The sequence below is a fragment of the Cricetulus griseus genome (assembly GCF_003668045.3).
Source record: "Cricetulus griseus strain 17A/GY chromosome 1 unlocalized genomic scaffold, alternate assembly CriGri-PICRH-1.0 chr1_1, whole genome shotgun sequence".
Lineage (NCBI taxonomy): Eukaryota > Metazoa > Chordata > Mammalia > Rodentia > Cricetidae > Cricetulus > Cricetulus griseus.
This window is the reverse complement of record NW_023276807.1, coordinates 66,107,518-66,127,025: the sequence shown is the minus strand read 5'-3', so window position 1 is coordinate 66,127,025 and position 19,508 is coordinate 66,107,518. Positions and strand designations below refer to the sequence as shown.

The 19,508-nt window shown below is 45.0% G+C and overlaps 1 protein-coding gene across 1 annotated transcript in view; it reads left to right on the top strand.

Annotated features, from left to right (window-relative positions):
* The window catches only part of Dlgap2 (DLG associated protein 2), a 189,614-nt gene that overhangs the window by 152,086 nt on the left and 18,020 nt on the right, over positions 1-19,508 (top strand). The window contains exons 8-9 of the mRNA XM_035453012.1: positions 12,143-12,492; positions 13,415-13,456. Of these exons, the coding sequence (XP_035308903.1) occupies positions 12,143-12,492; positions 13,415-13,456 (392 nt within the window). The remainder of the gene's footprint in view (positions 1-12,142; positions 12,493-13,414; positions 13,457-19,508) is intronic.

The following is a 19,508-nucleotide window of genomic DNA, read 5'->3' as shown; positions in this document are numbered from 1 at the left end:
CTGATCCCACTTGACCTGGGAAGGTTTGTGAGGGAAATGTGTACAACTCCACAGAGATGTAGAAAAGCACAAAGGCCAAAGGCAGGGATTTTTGCAGAGAAGCAGGGCCCACTCTAACCCTTGCCTCAGAGTTGAGTTTTGATGCAGATTTCATAGTAGCCTCCTAGCTGCAATATCATCACCTCAGACCCTTCAAAATGTCATGTTTGTCTCTGGAAAGGCACTAATTATGTAGGAGCCTGAGCTTAATTTGACTGAACTGCTTTTCTTTAAAACAAAAGATGTTTGTTTAAAAGTTAGGCAAATGCTTCAAGCTAGATGTGGTGGCACATGCCGTCTCATGGGAGACTGAATGGGGTTGGTGATTCCACTGTAAGCATATCTCAATAAAAACATTAATATAACAAAAGCCCATAATAACTTCCTTTCGATTTTGACAGCCATCAGGAATGAATGCTCAACCCTGACACTCTAGGAATGTCGGCTATTACTGATGGCAGGCAGTGTATTGAGCTAAGACAGATTCTCTCAAGCCAACTTAGTGTCTCCAAGATTGATGCAAGAGTTGAATGAGACTGATTGCTCTGAAATTAGTCTGAGCCCCTTTGAAACACCAGATGCCTAGAACGCTAAGCAACGCACGATGACTTGGTGAATAGTTTTAGGGATTCGAGTTGTAAAATTTGTGCCACTTGATATTTCCAGATGACAAAGAAGGTGGTAGTAAGGCAAAGTGAGAAAATAGTTCTGTAGAGAGGAGTGTCTGCGGGCACATGGAAGCAGCCCTTGTTAGAGCGAGCAGTGCCATCAGATTTATTCCACCTTGACCTAGTCATGTCAGAGTAGCACACTGTGTCTTTTCAACACATGTCCTAGGGGGGCTTTGAAAAATACCAGAGAATCATCACTAAGAATATTCATACTACTGTTTATCTATTTATGTACTTATTTTTGTGCCAAGTAAAATAAGCAATAAGGAAAAATAAACCGATCAATCATATTAGTGTATTAGCCATGATTAAGAGCATCGGAGGTGTTTGGAACTAATATATCCAAAACAATTATCAAAAATAATAAATACTACTAACAATAAAAAAAAGAGCATCGGAGGTACCTAACTGGTCCTGGCTGATGCAGGTACCCACAAGGGGTGCTGAGATCCAGGAGGAAAGCCCCAACCCATAAAAATGAGCAAGCTTGCTCATCTGGTTCTATAAATGCCAGTGTGTGCTTTCATTGCTTTCTCTAGCCAAAGCTGACATTTTCTTTTTCATTGTGATGATTTACAGCAGGTCATAACTCTACTGCCATTCTAATCAATCATATAGTTGATTGAATCAAATTCACAAATATTTACTTAGTACCTAATGTCCATAAGATACTGCAAGGATGTTCTGTGGAATGAAAGGAAACCAAATTAGATTGGAGACCGATCTGGAAGCTGCAGACATGTACAAATAAATTAATAATCATTACCTTCAGAAACATCTATATGAATGCTGGCTGGCTGACATTTAATCTTTCCTTTAATTAATGTCAATTGTTAAAAATTGTTCTAGGACTCACAGTGTGGTCAAAATCCCTTTTGCTTATTCATGTTTTTAGGTTGAGCTGAGATCTTGGATTGTAACTATAAGAACACAAGTGTTATCTCAAACCCCTTTCTGTAGATGTCCTGACAGGTTTTGTGTCAGCTTGACACAAGCTAGAGTCATTTTGGAAAAACAGAACCTCAATTGAAAAAAACATCCCCGCTGTGTTGGCCTGTGAGCAAGGCTATGGTGCATTTTCTTGATTGCTTATTGATGTGAGAGGGCCACACTGTGGACAGTGCCACTCCTGAGCTGGTGGTCCTGAGGTTTAGAAGGAAGCAGACTATGCAAGCTTTGGGGAGGAGTAAATGGTATCCCCCCACAGTATCTGTATCTGTTCCTGCCCTGTATTTCCTGGATAATGGACTACAAAGCTGTATAATTAAATAAACCCCTTCCTCCCCAGGTTGCTTTTGGTCATGGTGTCTTATCATAACAAAGGAAATCCTAAGATAGTAAACCGGGGCTACATCTATGAGGATCCTCAAAGGCTTGCTTTCTTTGCTGTTGGGACTTAGTAGGCATGGTGAGTCATTAGGAGTGCAATTCTGGATGCTTTTGGAAAAATGCCCAGGGCAGGAGTGAGGCCATGGGACCTATTACTGGCACTATGAATTATGCATACCTGAGAAAATTTCCTTCACAAACTGTTGGGATTGGGCACTCTTGGAACATTATGAGGACATGCCAGTGTTGAAGAAGCCAGAGTTGCCAAGGATAAAAGAATGTGACTGAAAGTCATGATCCTGTTAGTTCTTGGGGCTCCATCTTCCCATGTGCTCCTTACATCCACTATGGCCACATTCCCACGGGTGTCCAGAACCCACAGATCAGTCAGAGACCCAGCATTTGCTGCAAATCGGGACTTGATAGCATCTAAGGCTTTCCTAGATGCATTCAGGACTGAGCCCATCCCAAATACGCCTGGTGAATACAGATAGGAACTCCATCATACTGTGTCCCTGATTGCAGACGCAGCAGGAGCAGACATGTGGTTCCCAGGGCAAAAAGCTCTTTTGGAAAATGTCCTGCCACAGCCTTTGGAGCCATTGTCTGGCCACCAGCTGCTTAGATATGTGGCTTGTCTTCTCTATACTCACTAACACATGCATAGAACTCCTAAAAATGAAGTCTCTGCTATGTCAAATAGCAAGGCACCTGCTTTGCAAGACAAATCCCAGCTGCAGAAAGGGTCTGTTGTCATCCCCTGTCTGGATTGGTGCTCATCAGAAGTAAACCTGTTTTGTGAGAAAGCAAAAAGATGAGATTCTTTCCAGCATGTGACTACCTCAAAACAAGCTAGTACTGCATCTGGCCAGATGTTTATTAGTCCCTAATCTTCATGTGGAACCTAACTCTTCATAAAGCCATGGCATAAAGCCAACCGTCTTACCCAGCTCATGTTGTAAAGCCATCTGCTCAATAATTAATTCCCTTTTTGCCTTGAGAACTAAGTGGTTTCCTTCATCACATCTCCACTGGCAAGTAGCTTTGGAACTGGGAAAACCATGTGTCTTTCTTTCTTTAATAATTCTATTAATCTAGGACTGACTGGGCAGTAAGTCAGACCCTCACTTAGCAGGGAAGACAGCAAGATCCCACATGCCCAGTACCTGCCAAGGGTTTGGTGCAGTTGTATCCAGTGTGTCCTTCATCATATGATGGACAGCTCACTAACCCACTTTATTAAACATCTCTCTCCTCCACTAGAATATGAGCACGGTGAGGTAGGGATTTTTTTTTTTTTTGCAGCTGAATTCACAGTGCCTGGAATAGTGTGGCATATTATAGAGATTATACTAAATTTTTGTGGATTTATTTAATGAAATGGTGAATAAATGGATGTGTAATCGAATGAATGAGTGAATGAATGAATGAATGAGATTTCTCTGTCTCTGTAGACTTGCATAAAACTATGGGTACTATGGGTTTTATGAATGAGTTTTCTGGATGAAGAGGATGGAATATAAGGAGAGGAAAGAGAAGGGAAGAAAGGAGAGAAGACAGTGTTTTATCCTGCCTGTAGCACCCAGCATACAGTAGGCTGCCCTTGTATGTTGGGATTTGTACACTGATTAGCTATGGGTAGGCTACTCCTGTGTGTGGGCTTCTGTAGAAATTCTTTATAGTTAATTATGAAATTTGCATCTTTGTTTCTTTATACCCTGGAGTTAGAGGCAGATTTTCTTAAATAAAGAATAGCATTTGTGACATAACGAGAGCCAGCTGGCAAACAGCTCTGAGAGCCCCTCTGATTGCACAGCAAATTACCACTTTGGCCCATACATCATGCCTCCGGGCTCCATACCCAAGTAGAGCCATGATGAGTCACTGTCTCCAGGACTCCTTCTTCTGGCCAGGCACTCTTTGCCTGGACCAGGAAGGGGCTGAACTTTATAGAGAATGAAAGTGCTGTAAAGCTGCCTATCCTGTGAGAATCTCTGTGGTTTTTCATGGTGCCATACTAAGCAGAGAATTTTAAGCATATGAACTTCTGTTGCCAGGGAACAGCTGGAATGTACAGAACATATCCATTGTGAGGACACTCCAGATATGCATGGAGTTTGTCTTAACACTTAATGTGGAATGCAGCAAGAGAGCCATGACCCTTCACCTTTCACAGCCATGATGCCTGTGATGTGTAAAGTCAGCCACCCCTCCAACACCCACACCCTCATTCTCTTAACAGCTATGGACCTCCAGTCCACTGGATGGCCATGCTTGGCCAGCTAATAGTGATGGCATTTATTGATTCACCTAGGCCTTGAGGATTCTCAGAGGACTGCACTCCAAGGACACCAATTTGTTGTCACAGCTGACATTGGCTGTCTGCCTAGTCTCAATGAGGCAGAAGGCAAATCAACACTTGCCTGTTTTGTAGGGGGAATCAATACCTCTATTTTCCTTTTCATTCTGTTCACCTTGAAATTATGGCAATGTAGCCCATAATGTTGGCTTGAGGCCTCCAAACAGACATTATTTAGTATATGTTACTTGTACTCTGCAACATCTTAGTATGTTAGGTATGCTCTGAGTCTGCCTCTTCAAGAAGCATTTGGTTTATTGTTCATGAATTCTTTATAGTCATCTCTTCCTTAATTAACAGATATTGATATCTAGATACATTTACCTCCGTAGGTCAATAGCACCTGTGAACTTAAGCCAGCAAAGAACCACGTAGAATTAGCCTTCCCTCAAAACCGCAATGAGATAAGTAGAATTCCAGAATCACTCCAGTAGAGACTCCATTCATATTAAGAGTCTGAGTGAAACTAATGTTTGTGCATATGTGTGTGCACAGATACTATAAGATAGGGCTAGCCACAACACAGTTCAAATTTTATCGACAACATAAATCCATGCAATCCCTCCCCAGTTACCAACTAATGTGTCAGTTATTGATCTATGAGTTCCAACTGGATTTATCCTTTCACATGTTACCATATACATTTAAGGTCTTTATGTGCACTGAGGGTCAACCCCAGGGCCTTCCACATGATCATCACTGTGTGACATCCTAGGTTCTTTAAGACCATCTTGCTATGTAACCCAGCCAAGTCTCTACTTGTGACTCTCATCTCTCTGATTCCTGCACATTGAAATTACAGCATGTGCCATGATGCCTGAACCTAAACTCTCCCCATTCCTAAGAAACCAGATCAGAGTTGTATCTGAACAGTAGATTTGGAAGGGAAACATACATGGCTTGTTCATTTTAACTTCTGTTTTGCAATGGTGTCATTACAAAGTCCCCTGTGGGCCAGCTATGGTGATAAAGTCCCTTTCTGGGTTACCTGGCCCTTAGTATATTCTCTACATAAAAAAAAAAAAAACAACACTTGGTTCTTCATATCTCTGAAAGGGAGTTCAACTCTCATGCAAGCTCTTGCTGTATGGTGTGATTGATTTGTGGAGAGTTAAAACAAAAACAGGAAGTGTCTCCACAGTGAAGCAGCTGTCATCGCCCCGTTTCCCTGTCTGGGAGATGCTCAGCACTGGTTACACTATAATTTCTTGCTAATTAGCACATTCTAAACAGGCATCTTAGCTGCTAACCCTCAGTGTGGCCCCCAAACTTGTATGGCCACATAATTGTTTTAAAACTTTAGGGAGACCATTGTGTAAATGCCTGTGGGAAGTGATTTCAGTCTCTCAGTTGATTTATACTTATGTTTTGAGACTAACATTAATTAAAGTGTCAAAATGTCTATAATCTTTTATGTCAGTTTTTTTCCTTCAAAGTTTGGTTTCTCTGGTTCCTCTTCTCATCTAGGCAGTCTTGGGCTTGATTACTGTAATTCCTTTTATGCTGCTGTACTTAAAGGTCTAATTAAGAGAGTGCTGTGACTCAAAGGGTGGTGTGCGCATCCAGATAGAATGGCAATGCCTGCCATTTAGACTGTGCTCTGCATTGATTATATATTAGTACTTCACACCACAGAACACCAGGTTTTAAATCTCCTTATTGGCTTGCAAATGACATTCTGGGTTTAAATTCAGAAATGGCTTCCTGGAGTCTGGGTGTAGATTGATGGTTAAATATACTTGGAAAGCTAGAACATGTCTCTGTCACAAGGGAAAGAGAATGGGGCAATTTGTTCCATTTCATTAAAATTAACATCGTTCCAATAAAGGGGGTTGAACTGCCCTCTCAGACCTCAGCTAATCCAATATGAAATAAGCATATGTCCCACATGGAGTCTCACCATATGCATATCATGTGGTATATTATACACGCTCGTGTCCCTAATGGATCTACACTGCCTGCATGTATGTGAGCATCCCAAGTGGAGCCATGTTGGTGTGGGGTTATCCCCAGTGGAGGAATGCTGTGTGTGGAGAGGGTTTCTTCTGGAGGTGTGTGTGTGTGTGTGTGTGTGTGTGTGTGTAGGTATAGGTGTAGGTGTAGGTGTAGGTATAGGTATAGGTATGGGTGTCCCATTAGTAGCATGGATAGAATTTTCTTTCTCATGACTGAATTTCACAAATATACATGTCGTAACTTGGTAGCCATCTCTGAAGAAGTAAAGGATTTGGACCAAGCTCCAGGTTGCCATGCTGCTCACTGGGGATAGGGATCATAAGAGGCATTAGGTTAATTTCCCCAAGGCCACAAGACCACATCATCTCTTGTCTGTAGAAAGGATGGTGTAGTTGTTCCTCATAGCACCAGCAGGGAGGAGCATGAAGCCTGCCTTACTGAAGATGGTGTGTCAATACAGCATGCTTGAGGGATGGCTCAGTTTTGGTCTAACAAGTCATGACTTGTCTATTCATCCAGATTCTACCATTGTGACTACCCAGAGGTGAATTTCAGATGTTGAACAATGTATGTCATTTTCAAAATGCTGAACAATTACAATAATTAATTCAAGACATGAGAATAATAAACATATTAAACTGTATCTAACTGTAAGCGTAACTCCAAAGCACTACCAGGGTCATGGGCCCTACAAACATGTTTCCTGAAACCAACAGTCAGCAGCATGATTCCCACAGGTGATGTCTGTAGCTTTTATTTCTGGGCCTGTTGCATAAAACCTGAAAGATTTCAGATGTCTCCAGACCCTTCTTCTGGGTCTAAGGATGTCACAGGGATGGTATCTGTGGTCTCAGGTGGGTTGAAAAAAATACTCAGGCATGGATTGACTGTGAAAATTATAATTACATGGTTTTGCTTCGGTACAGTTGACTTCCTAGCAATTAAAAATACATACATTTGGACTGACTTTCAAAACACTTTAACAGGAAAATATGGTAGCTGAAGTAATATGTGTTTTACTTCTGCAGCAACAAAGATCTCTCTTCAAATGTTCTGACTGTAACCATTCAAGGCTATCTCCAACATTGCATTACTGGCCCCAGGTAGATATTACCTCTTCCTCCTCTACATAGGAAACATAGCCCAGCTGGAGTCGGTAACACACAGCCTTGTAGTGCACAGACACAACTCTAAAAGCTACCAGGATTTTGTTTTTGTTTTTGTTTTTGTTTTTTGTCACACAAGAAAGGTCACAGCTCATGCCTCCCTGCTGGAGTGTAGCATGCCCTTCTCTGAGTTTGACAGGGAGAGAGGTACCTGCTAATTCATTAGCCCTGTATGCTTTGTGGCTCCTATTCTACAGAGACCAGGTTCAAGATTCCTATCTTTACCCTATAGCAAATGTGTCACCAGTGGGGAGGCATGCGTTTGATTTCTCTGGGTTCTCTGAGGTCAGTCCTAAGAGTCCCTATAATTATGCTGCTGATTTGCTAAAGGACCATGAAGCCAGAGTTTTGGTTGTTATATTTTCTGATGCTGTTTTTTACTTAAACACACTCAATGGGTTCTGCATTGTGAACTGGGGCGGGCGGGGGGAGAGGGGGTAATAGGATGCTTTCTTGGACAAGTATGAAGTTGAATTTGAGTGTTTTCTCAAATTTCCTGGAAAGGCCAACTGCAAACAACTTTCACTTTCTAGGAGTTCACCTGATAGGAGGTTTGATATTCTACAGCATGGTGTGAAGATAAATATAACTGTGATAGGACAGACACAACCGTTTAACCATGTTGATATGCAGTGTGTGGGCACGTGCGTGTGCGTGCACACATACATATGTGGATTTGGAGCCATGTGGAAACCAGAGGGCAAGTGCCTTCTTCAACCCACTGTACTTTTAGAGACAGGATCTCTGACTGAATCTGGAACTCGTTGATTTGACTAAACCCCAAAGATCCTAGCTACGCTTCCCAAGTTCTAGGATTTTAAGGCATGCTCCCCTGCACCTGGATTTTTGTTTACATGAGTACGAGGGGATTTAAGCCAGGTCCTCATGGTTGTATGGCAGGTGATTTACTCACTGAGACATCTCCCCAACCCTCTGTGCAAATATCTGATGCTTCCTGGTTCTATGTTCCTCACCATCAGCATCTGCAGGGACATAAAATTTCCCTGAAATCAGTATTCCTACTCAGAGACATGGAGCTGCATGGACTCTGTCACCAAGAGCACAGTCCACAGTCAGGCTCCGTGTTTTCCACATGGCTCTGCTGGCTTTCAGTCAAGCAAGACAAGAATACATCCAGACACAGGATAAACCCTCCTTTCTAAACACAAACCACATCAAAGCAGCAACATAAGGATGGCTACCGAGCTAGTTTCCAGTGCTGTTATGTGGATACTCTTAAGTCAATTGTTCTCAACTTAGGGGTCACGACCCCTTTGACAAATGTCTATCTCCAAAAATTATTTATGTTATGATTCAAAACAGTATCAAATTACAGTTATGAAATAGCAAGAGAAATAATTTTATTCTGGGGTGGTCACTACAACATGAGGAACTTTACAAAAGGATCACAGGGTTAGAAAGGTTGAGAACCACTGCTCTAAATATTCTTCCCAGGTGGGCCTGCCATTTCTCCTGTGGGTGTGCACATGTGATATTTGTGTCCTGGGTAAATAAACTGCAAATCTATTAAGGACATAATGAAGAGAAGACACTAAATGGACTGTGACCTCCATGGATAAATAAATGTTCTCTAATCCAGTCATCTCAAACTTGGCAAGACCAGCGTAACCAAAGCTGAGAGCCAGGAGACAGTGTGATTTGCCTGTACACATGTGTCCCTACACTTGACCTCAGAGCACAAGAGTCATATAGAAAAACAGAGTGATTGGCTCCTCTGAGGTCCTCAGCCTCCTCACTGTTGACATTTGGAATGAAGAAGTCCCCATGGTGGGGTGGATCTAAACACCCTGGGTGTTTGGAAGTATCAGTAGGCCCCATCTGGGGGATGCCAGAGCCCCCACATCTCTACCCTCAAAAACATCACCAGACACTTCCAAGGTCACCTGATGGAAAGGAATGACATGCACACCACAGCTGTACACAATTGTTCTTCCAACATAGAAGGATGGGAAACCCATCCAGAAAGCTCCTGTTTACCTGCAAATTGGCCAGGTACTTTGGGGTGTTCTCTGACCTACTCAAAGTGAGATGGCAACAGGGCAGTGACCCTGCCCTGAGATACATCTGCTATACCCAAATCCCACTTTAGTTCACAAGCAAGAGATGCAGAAAAATTAGAAACTGTGGTAGCTGACAAGTGTGTTCTGTGCCCTCGTATATGCATGAAAGGTGGGGCTTGGCTTAGTACCCAAGTGTCCCTACTGGTTGGATCAATCCCTCTCAGACAGGTCACTACATGTACACCACTGCCTTCTTCTAACCCAGCTTAAATCTGGTCAGAGACCAGAACCCAGGCAAGGTATACCAATGCCAGCTACTCTATGGAGACATTGTCCTGGGGACTGGGATTTCTGTAGCTCTGAATCTCAGGTACAGGTTCAGACCATCTACATCTGTCAAAAGAAAAATCTGTGCAGGAAACAAGCAATTATAGACCCTGATGTCTAAACCTTCTGAACAGGGCTCTCAGAGTCCAGCAGTGGGTCCCTACTTGTTTCTGCCCAACCCCTCACAAATGCTGGAGCCCTACTCCCGGAAGCTGCCAGTGACCATGCTCAATGAATCCATGTGGGAGAGCCCAACTCACCCAAGGCTCACCCACGGCTCTTCTTACCTGTGCTTGAGTGGGTGACCTCCTTTTCACACTGACCTCTGATGCTGAACCCCATTACAGAGGTCTTGCCCTTTCTACACCTCCTCTGCTCTCCTGGACCACACACATGTGGAGATTCAGAGAGGCCAGAAGCAATGCCCACCAGCAGCATTTCCAGCCACCACCAGCCTCTCTGGCCTGATCAGTTTCCTAGCTGTACCTTGCCTTGTCCAGCCATCGCACATGGGAACTTGCGCTGTTTTTTCCTTGTCCCCCAAACATGTTCTGAATTAGCTTTAACATGTTTAGGTTTTTGCCTTTTATATTCATTATCTGAGAAGCACAAACACCAATTCTCAAAAATTTTATAGCCAAAAAACAAATCACCTTTCAAGGCATGTGGCTTTTCTCTGTCTGTGTCGCATGCTGAGCGCACAGCATTCCTATTTTAGAATTAGGCTCCAGGATCCCTATGATCTTCTGCTTGATGACTTTGGCTGCACTGTGGGTCTTCAGCAAATATGGGCTGAAATTATGTTCCATCCATGGGGCATAGAGGAAACCAAGGTCAGTGTTCCCCAGACTATAAAGAACCCAGACCCCAACAAATGGTCATCAGTAAAGAGGGTGAATGGGGCTGCCAGTCATTGGTGGAGGGGTTTGGGAAAGATCTGGGGAGACAGAACTGTCAGAGGCAGAGTGGATACAGGAAGGAGTAGAGTGGGACGACAGCATAGGTGGGGCAGGGAGCTCCCGGGGAGGGTAGGGTAGAATGTGGGACAGAGCAGTGGTTCAAGAGCCTGGTCACATGGACCTTAGACTCTGGGACCAGAGAAATGAGGGACAAAAGAGATACCACATAGATGTCTCATTAGTCACACTTCAGAACCAATTTAGTGTGAGGCAAGGCAGAGCTGGGATTCCAAGAGACACCCAGAAAATCTCCAAAGGGGATGCTGCCACAGGGTGAACAACATACAGAAGAAAATGGTACTGCAGACAATAACATGGACTTTCCAAGTTTGGGAACCCCAGGCCTAGGGAGTGGAGGGTGAGGAGTGTGGGTCTTGGGTCGTTTGTGAAAGGTAGCAGTGGGCAATGTCGGCGTGGTGGAGCAGGAATCCTTCCGTGTACCTATCTGGATCTGAAAATGGTATTGAGAATGTTTTCAGTGTTTAATAAAGCTCATTAAGTGATGGATCCTAATTAGTGAAAGCTCTTAGGAGAAAAGAAAAAGAAAGGGGACTTCAGGTGTTTCCTCTGGGGCAGACAAAGCTCACCCTGATTTATGGCACCCATCTCTCTATCAGCTCCTATCCTGACACTTCCCGCCATGCTCTTTGGAAAACATGCCCACTCCTCAACCTGAATACGATGCTATGATAAGCTCGCTCGTTTCATTTGTCAGTGGTAAATAACAGCTCCTTCATTATGAAGATTTTTTTTTTTAGAAAATACAATCAGAAGAGAGAAAACTGCAAATATTGTCACTCAGCAATAAGTTTGACTGGCACTGGTTTCTCACGCCAATGATTCCCTATGTGTGCATTGCATCCTTGTGTTGGAATCAGGGCCCTGCCTGCTTCCCTCACCTAGTGTGGTAAAGGGGATTTTAGTACAACACCATGACCTCTGTGAAGTCAGTGGTGTAGAGCTATCTGCCCTGCACACACACAGACACACACAGACACACACACACACACACACACACACACACACACACACAGAGAGAGAGAGAGAGAGAGAGAGAGAGAGAGAGAGAGAGAGAGAGAGAGATATGCACACTCACGTATTTCTAACTTGCGTTCCTGAATACTTAGGTCCTTTTATACTTTTTTCTGTTGTTACATATATATCCACACAGATATCTTTAAGCACAATGGTATCTTGTCCTGATTTTCTAAGGCCAGATGTCCAGAAACAGACTAACTAGCCTGTGAAAAGTGTGCATGTCAGAGCCTACAGCTCCATGGAGGAATTTAACTGACTGAGCCTTCTTCTCTTATAGCTGTCTCCTACACAAATTACAAGAAGACGCCTCCCCCGGTGCCTCCACGGACCACCTCCAAGCCTCTGATTTCAGTGACGGCCCAGAGTAGCACGGAATCTACACAGGACGCCTACCAGGACAGCCGTGCCCAGAGGATGTCCCCATGGCCCCAAGATAGCCGGGGACTTTACAACTCCATGGACAGTCTGGACAGCAACAAGGCCATGAATTTGGCTCTGGAAACAGCTGCAGCTCAGCGCCATTCCACTGACTCTCAGAGTGGCTCCACGAGGACCAGTGACAAGGCCATCCTGGTGTCCAAGGCTGAAGAGCTCCTCAAAAGCCGCTGCTCCTCCATCGGGGTCCAGGTAGTCTCCCCTGACCACCCTCTCTTTACCAGTGTAGGTTGAGTCAAAACTCAAGTCACAGCCCCAAGTCTTTGGCCCCTTAACAGAAGCAGGACAGTGAAGGCTGAAAGGCCACATGGGCCTGCTACAGCATGAGAGACCCCAGAGAAGAGCCCACTGTACAGACTCATGCACTACCCCATACCTAGGGAACCCCCAGTGGGGTGGTCCTTGGGGCTGATGCTAGGTAGATGATTTGGATAGGTTCTTCAGATGCCTATAAGGTGGGTGAGGGGATGCTGTCACAGTGGCTTATTGAAAACATTGCAGTCCTCAAGGAGTGCTGGGAATAAAGAGGCAAACAGATCCAAGTGCTGTGGTGTGAGCTAAGGGTGTGCCCAACTGGGACTGCATGCAGCTGGGCCCTTTCTCACACAGCCGTCTGTCCCAGAGACCTCTTCATATAAGACTGGCACCCTGTTATTTGAGACCTCACAAGGGTACCCCACCATTCCATTAGGCCTACCAACCTGGCTGGCCCTGCCATTCCCCAGCTGACTCAGGGAGCCTGATTTAGGTGTAGGGAAGCACACTTAAACAAAGAATAGGGGGTCTGTCTCACAAGTGGTCTCAAGTGACCTCCTCCAAGCCCTAGTGGACATGGTCGTGCAGGCCAAGCTTTGCTGATATAGTTTGCCTCTTGCTTTTTGTATCTCCTCTCAGGCCATGTCTGGCAGGTTTTAAGATCATAATAATTAATTTTACACACACACACACACACACACACACACACACACACATTCTGAAAGGAGGAGGTACACAGAGCTGGAAGTGATGGCCCCATACAGGACTGGGGGGACAGGCAAAAACCAGGGGGGCGTCAGCCCACTGGCCTGGGTCCTTGAGCCAGGTCTCCACACTGTGGCTTCGTTGTTTTGTTTAGGATTCTGAATTCCCTGATCATCAACCCTACCCAAGGTCAGATGTAAGTATCCAACATCTCCAAATCCAAGTTCGCATGAAGTTTTTTTTCTCTTTTCTTTGGATTCTTCATATGACTGCTCTTGTCACCTCTCTGTCCTGGCTCTATGTGCCAGGCACTCTGCTGGGTGCTTCACACTCTTGCACAGAACCCTCGCTGACCCTTAGGAATAACTTAGCCCCAAGCCCAGGAAAAGATACAACTTGCAAGCCTGAAGGGTCCTAGAAACTAGGAAAGTGTGAGACATTCGCTGTGTCTCCATTTCTAGGCACATCTGTTGTAGAGAGCCAGGATTCTCCAAATACACCAGGACACATCCACTACCAGCTCTTCAAACACTCCCTGGTGTTCTTCACTACAGTTGTCCAGCCATGGCCCACCCAAGGACTGAGGAGAAAGTCTCACCTCTGTGTAGCTAAAGGGGTGGGTTTTGCAATTTCAGGAGCTCATAAAGATGGATCATCATGGGGCTGGAGAGATGGCTCAGAGGTTAAGAGCACTGCCCACTCTTCCAGAGGACCTGAGTTCAGTTTCCAGCAACCACATGGTGGCTCACAAACATCCGTAATGAGATATGGTGCCCTCTTCTGCCCTGCATGCCTCCATGCAGGCAAAACAATGTGTACAATATATATATATATATATATATATATATATTTTTTTAGAAAATGGCTCATCATGCTCCAAAGGGACACAATACTTCCTGTTTCTCCTCATAGATGGGCCTGCTCCTGAACTCTCACACGCTGTCTCCTCCTCACAGCTAGACCCCCACATAACTCTGGCCAACTCTCCTCTTCTGTGAATGTTTCTAGCCACTTTCCTCCCTCATCGTGTTCTCTGGAGGCTGGGTCCATGCCTCCTGCCTCTTGGTACCTCAGCACCTAGCACAGTGCCTGGCACATAGTGAGCTCTCAGTTCATGTTGGGTATGGAGTGGATGGCTGTATTGGTGGTGAATGCTTGGTGGAGATACGGATGAACACCATGACACCAGTTGGTAAATTCATTCAACTTCCTCTTTCAGTGGAGAAATGGAAAAAAAAAATAGAGGAACCTGGAGTTTCACAGGTGTCTCAATTAAAATCAATTGGAAAGCTGAACTCAAAATGTAGTGGAAGAAACTAAGGGTCAGGGTAACAGGGAAATGTGGCCAGGTCCCAACTCTACCAGTAAGAATGAAGACCCAGAGGAGTGAGCATTTAAAACAAGTACTAGAGACAAGCTGATGCCTGGGAGACAGGAAGCAGCAGGCATAAACAAGTCAATAAGCTTGTGCTGTGCCCCTGCCCCTAACTCTCTGGCATGTCCTCACTTAATTGTCACTAGTGACCCTGTAGACCATGTGTCATTATTCTCAAGCAACGGAGAGAAACAGTTGACCAGGGAGGGTAAGTGCCTTGCCTAAGAGTGCATGGCTATGAGTGCCACCATAATGGATGAAGCCCAGGAAGTGACTTCCCACAGCCCGGACAGAGCTATGCTGCCCAGAGCAATTCTGCATCAGAGGAACCTGCCTTAGCATTCCCCGTGTACTTTACCAGGATTATTCAACCTGCCTGACCCAGGAATGGCCTTACTCCATCCTTGGCTTGTAGAGAAAGGCCATCAACATGGTGTCTAGCTCTGAAGGGCACTGCTTCCTGCCTGACCCAGACCCCTGCCCAATTACCCAGGGTCTTAGCTACAGTTTTATTGCTGTGAAGAGACACCATGACCATGGCAATTCTTGTCCAGAAAATATTTAATTGTGGTGACTCACTCACAGTTTCAGAGGTTCAGTCCATTATCATCATGGTGGGGAGCATGGCTGTGTGCAGACAGACATGGTGCTGTAGCTGAGAGTGCTACATCTTGACTCAGAGGCAACACGAAGTTGACTGACTGCCACACTGAGTGAAACTTGAGAAGAGATTCCACAAAGCCTACCCCAATGGTGACACACTCCCTCCAACAAGGCCACGTCTCCTAATAATGCCACTCCCTTTGGGGGCCATTTTCTTTCAAACCACCACACCCAGAGCCTCCCTTCTCTGGGGAAACTTGGGCAGAGAGCCCATGAATGCACACAGCATGCAACTGGTCAATGTTACCCTCTCTGATGAACATTATGACCCATTGGCTCCTGGAGTAACTGCTCCTAGACTGCAGGTATCCTCTGACCCTGTACAGTCAAAACTAGGATCCCGGAGCCAGGAAAGATGGCAGAGGATAGGAGCATGTCAGACAACTCACAACAGCCTATAGTAGCCTCCAAGAGACCCAAGGTCTCTGGCCTCCTCAGGCACTGCACTCCCATGCACATAGGCACAAACTTACACATAATTAAAATTAAAGGAACGCTGCTTAAAGAATGGACTCCAGGATCTAAATGGAGCCTGCTGGGCTCTGCACAGTGTGGTTCCTGTAATGCTCTTTACATGGCCACCCCTGTCACCCTATCCTCCCTTTCTGCCCAGCCTGGAGTAAACATGTACTCCACACCCCCCTGTTCCTTAGATGGTTGGACCCTACATGGGGAATTCAGCCTTAGGAACATGTGGTTGGTTCTTCAGAGCTCTGGACTTTAAACCAGATCTGGAGCTGACATTTCCAGTCCTGGGGTGAGAAGAGGAGGCTGCATCCTCTCAAGTGCCTTCACAGGTCATGAGACCTGGAGCTACCTGTCATCTGGCTCTAGCCCTCTTCACCATGGCAGGCCTATTTAATCCTTTCCTGTTTGTTTTGGTTTGGTTTGGTTTTTAGTTTTATCTGTTTATGAGTGTCTGTTGTGGAAGGGTCTTCATTTTGTGTGGATGTGTGTGCTTGTGAAGCTGCCTGGGTAGAAGGCAGAAGTCTTCATTCCCATGGGCCTGGGCATCCCTCTGCCATGAGAACAATCACAAGGCCCTTCCCAAGCTGTCACAATGAGCAGCACCTCAGGAAGCTTTTGTGACAATTCCTATTGAAGGCCCTACTGAGATGACTATCCCTATTCTGCACTTGGCAAGTGGCGCGCACGCGCGCACGCACAAACACACACATACACATACACACACACACACACACACACACACACACACACACACACACACACACACACACACACACTGCTGTTAAGCTGGAACCTGCAAGTTCCTCAATAAGACATCCTGTTTAGCTCCTGGAGTTAAAATGGACCCCTGAAGGAAACAGTGAGTTTAATCTCAAAAGCAATATACCTGCCTTGCTCTGAGGAAGACTTACAAGAAAGAGCCCATGGAGCTTGTCTGTTTGGAGAGCAAAGATTCCAGATGGAAACTTAGATGTACTCCTGGGCAATCTCACTGCTCCTGGCTTCCACCTCAGGATCCAGCCACTTTGCTGTTTGGTACCAAACCTGGTCTGGTGTGAGAGAAAAGGCGGGTCCAGAAAGAATGCCTCAGGATTCTGCTTATCACTTTCCCTCTTGGGTATGCAGACATCCACACAGTGTGTGCATACATGCACATGCTTAGAGATACATGCATGCCATCTCCATCAAATTCCTTATTTTTCAAGCAGATCGTATCCACAGATGCCATACCCACCCTATCTCGTGGTTCCTGCTCACTACTTCCCTCGGTATATAGCCTGACAAGCATTGAGAGTAGCCATCCTTGGGAGTGTAAAGGCACCTCTCAGTCACCTCAGAATTATTTGTTTATGTGTTGTTCTTCACTGTTTATTAGGGAGCTCCCACCACTGATATAGCTTCTGCCTCCAGAGTCACTCAGGACTTTCCCGATTCATCTCTCTCTGGATGAGTTCTCAGTCCCAGGTGGATCTTGGAGACGTGGATACATGCAGACATTTTGCACAGTGTTTTGAATTTTTCCACACTGGTGAGCAGTTTTCCACACTGGTGAACTTGGTTTCTCTTCCCTGTGGTCATAGTAGTCCTCCTCCACCTTGTATTTCTCCTCTCCGGGTTTCTGATGTTGGCAAATCTTGGGCACATGTTGTCAAGGCCCTTCAGCCTTTGCCTTCCACCACAGATAGCTTCATTCTTTTTAGAACGGTTTCATATGACAACTGCTATAAAATTGGCAGACCCCATCCAGTGTGCATCCCTTTGACCTGACATGCGTGTGGCTCTCCTGAGGGCCCTCAGAGGCACCGTGACTCTCTCCTGGGGGTCCTTGGTTGCACTGAAAAGCTGTAAAGTTTCTTTCAGACCACTCTCCCTGACTTGTCTGTGTCCTAGCAAGTATTGGATATTCCACATTTTTAGACAAAGAGGCAAAAATTCAACAGAACTCAAAAGAGTTTCCTAATAGACCACTAGCTTGGAGCAGAACTGAGGGGTCCAGAAGCATGCCTTTCTAGGTCACTGCAGAAGTGACTTGCATTAGAAGGAAAAATTGGGGGGTTGGAGGACCCTCATTCTTTTTGCTTGTTTGACTAGAGAGGGTTTCTCTCTGTAGCCCTGGCTGTCCTGGAATTCACTGTGTAGATCAGGCTGGCCTTTAGCTTGTAGCTTGGAGATACACCTGCCACTGCCTCCCAAATGCTGGGACTAAAGGTGTGTGCCACCACCACACCCAGCTATCATTCTTTAGTCACTATGTGGATATGTCTTTCTGTGTGTGCATGTGTGTCTGTGTGTCTGTGTGTGTGTGTGTGTGTGTGTGTGTGTGTGTGTGTGTGTGTGTGTGTGTGTGTGTGTGTGTGTGTACTCGTGACATATATGTATGTCTCTTAACACCATGGCCAATGATACCTGCCAATTCATGTACTTTAGAGTCTAATTCTACCAAAACCACTTTTTATATTTTTAACTTTACAACCATCATTTCAATAATTGTGGGGCATCCATCATCATGACTAAATAATAATTTACTGAACAGTCCTTTCACAGCCTCTATTTTCCTACAGTTCTCCTTACAAATAATACTATGATGAAGACCTTGCATGGGTCAAAATGTATTACCATCTCTTTCAGCCACATTCCCAGGAGTGAAGTAAATTAGACAACTATTTTCAGTATTTTTATGACAAAAAATATATGCTGTTTCCACTTCCAAACCTCTCTGAGAGATTCATGTTGATTTACTTCACTCACATTATTCATCTCCCAGTTTTAGTGATATAAATCCAGACATAGAGGTGTGTGCCTATAATCTAAACCTTGCAAGACTGAATCAGCAAGAGACTAAGAAGTTTGAGACCAGGTTGGGTAACATAGTAAGATCATGTCTCAAAACAATAAGTGGTAAAATCTTCGAAGCTGAAAAATGACTCAACATCATATGAAGGTGTTCGCAGAGGTTTGCTCAAGTACATTTATAAGAAACATCATGAACAATGGCAGAACGCTAGATCTAACCAAACTATCCCTCCAGTGAAGACTAAATAAGTAAATTGTGTTTCCTGCACGACATAGAATTGTATATAGTTAAAACACAAGGCAGAGCTCGGATGGAATTCAGTAGTAGAGTGTTGGCCTAGTGTATGTAGAGCCCGATTCTACCCTGGCAAAATAAATGAATGAATGTAGGAATAAATAAATGGTAACTCCCTGTGCCCTGACATAGAATTTTAAACATATTAATTCATATTAAAGTCATTTGCATGAAGTGCCAGTATCATTTGCATGACCAGCAAGGTACATGGGATTGAACGGGGATATGACCACATAGAAATAGGAGGCAGAATTGTGACCCCTGACAGGAAGGTCAGGTTGTTATTCCAGAATGTTCTTCCTGAACTCGATACTTCCCTCCTTCCAGCTGTCTGAACCCGGCAGCACTGATCTCTCACCCAGCGTCTACCCTCTTGTAACACTGTCTCATGGGGACAGGAAGTCTCCAGCCCCCACCATTGATTAGCAATGTAGGTGCTCTGAGACTCCCATGGCTATGAGGGGTGCAGAACAGAGCTCTGAGGTCATGGGCACCTGGGCTGGAATCCTGGCACTGCCTGCAATAAACCGAGTGCCCTTGGACAGGTTACTCACCTTCCCTGGTTCTCTAGGAACATCGCTGGGGTCTTTATGTGGACCATAAGCAACAAAGCTTAGGACACTGAGCCAGTGTCTGGCTCCTAGTCAAGCAATT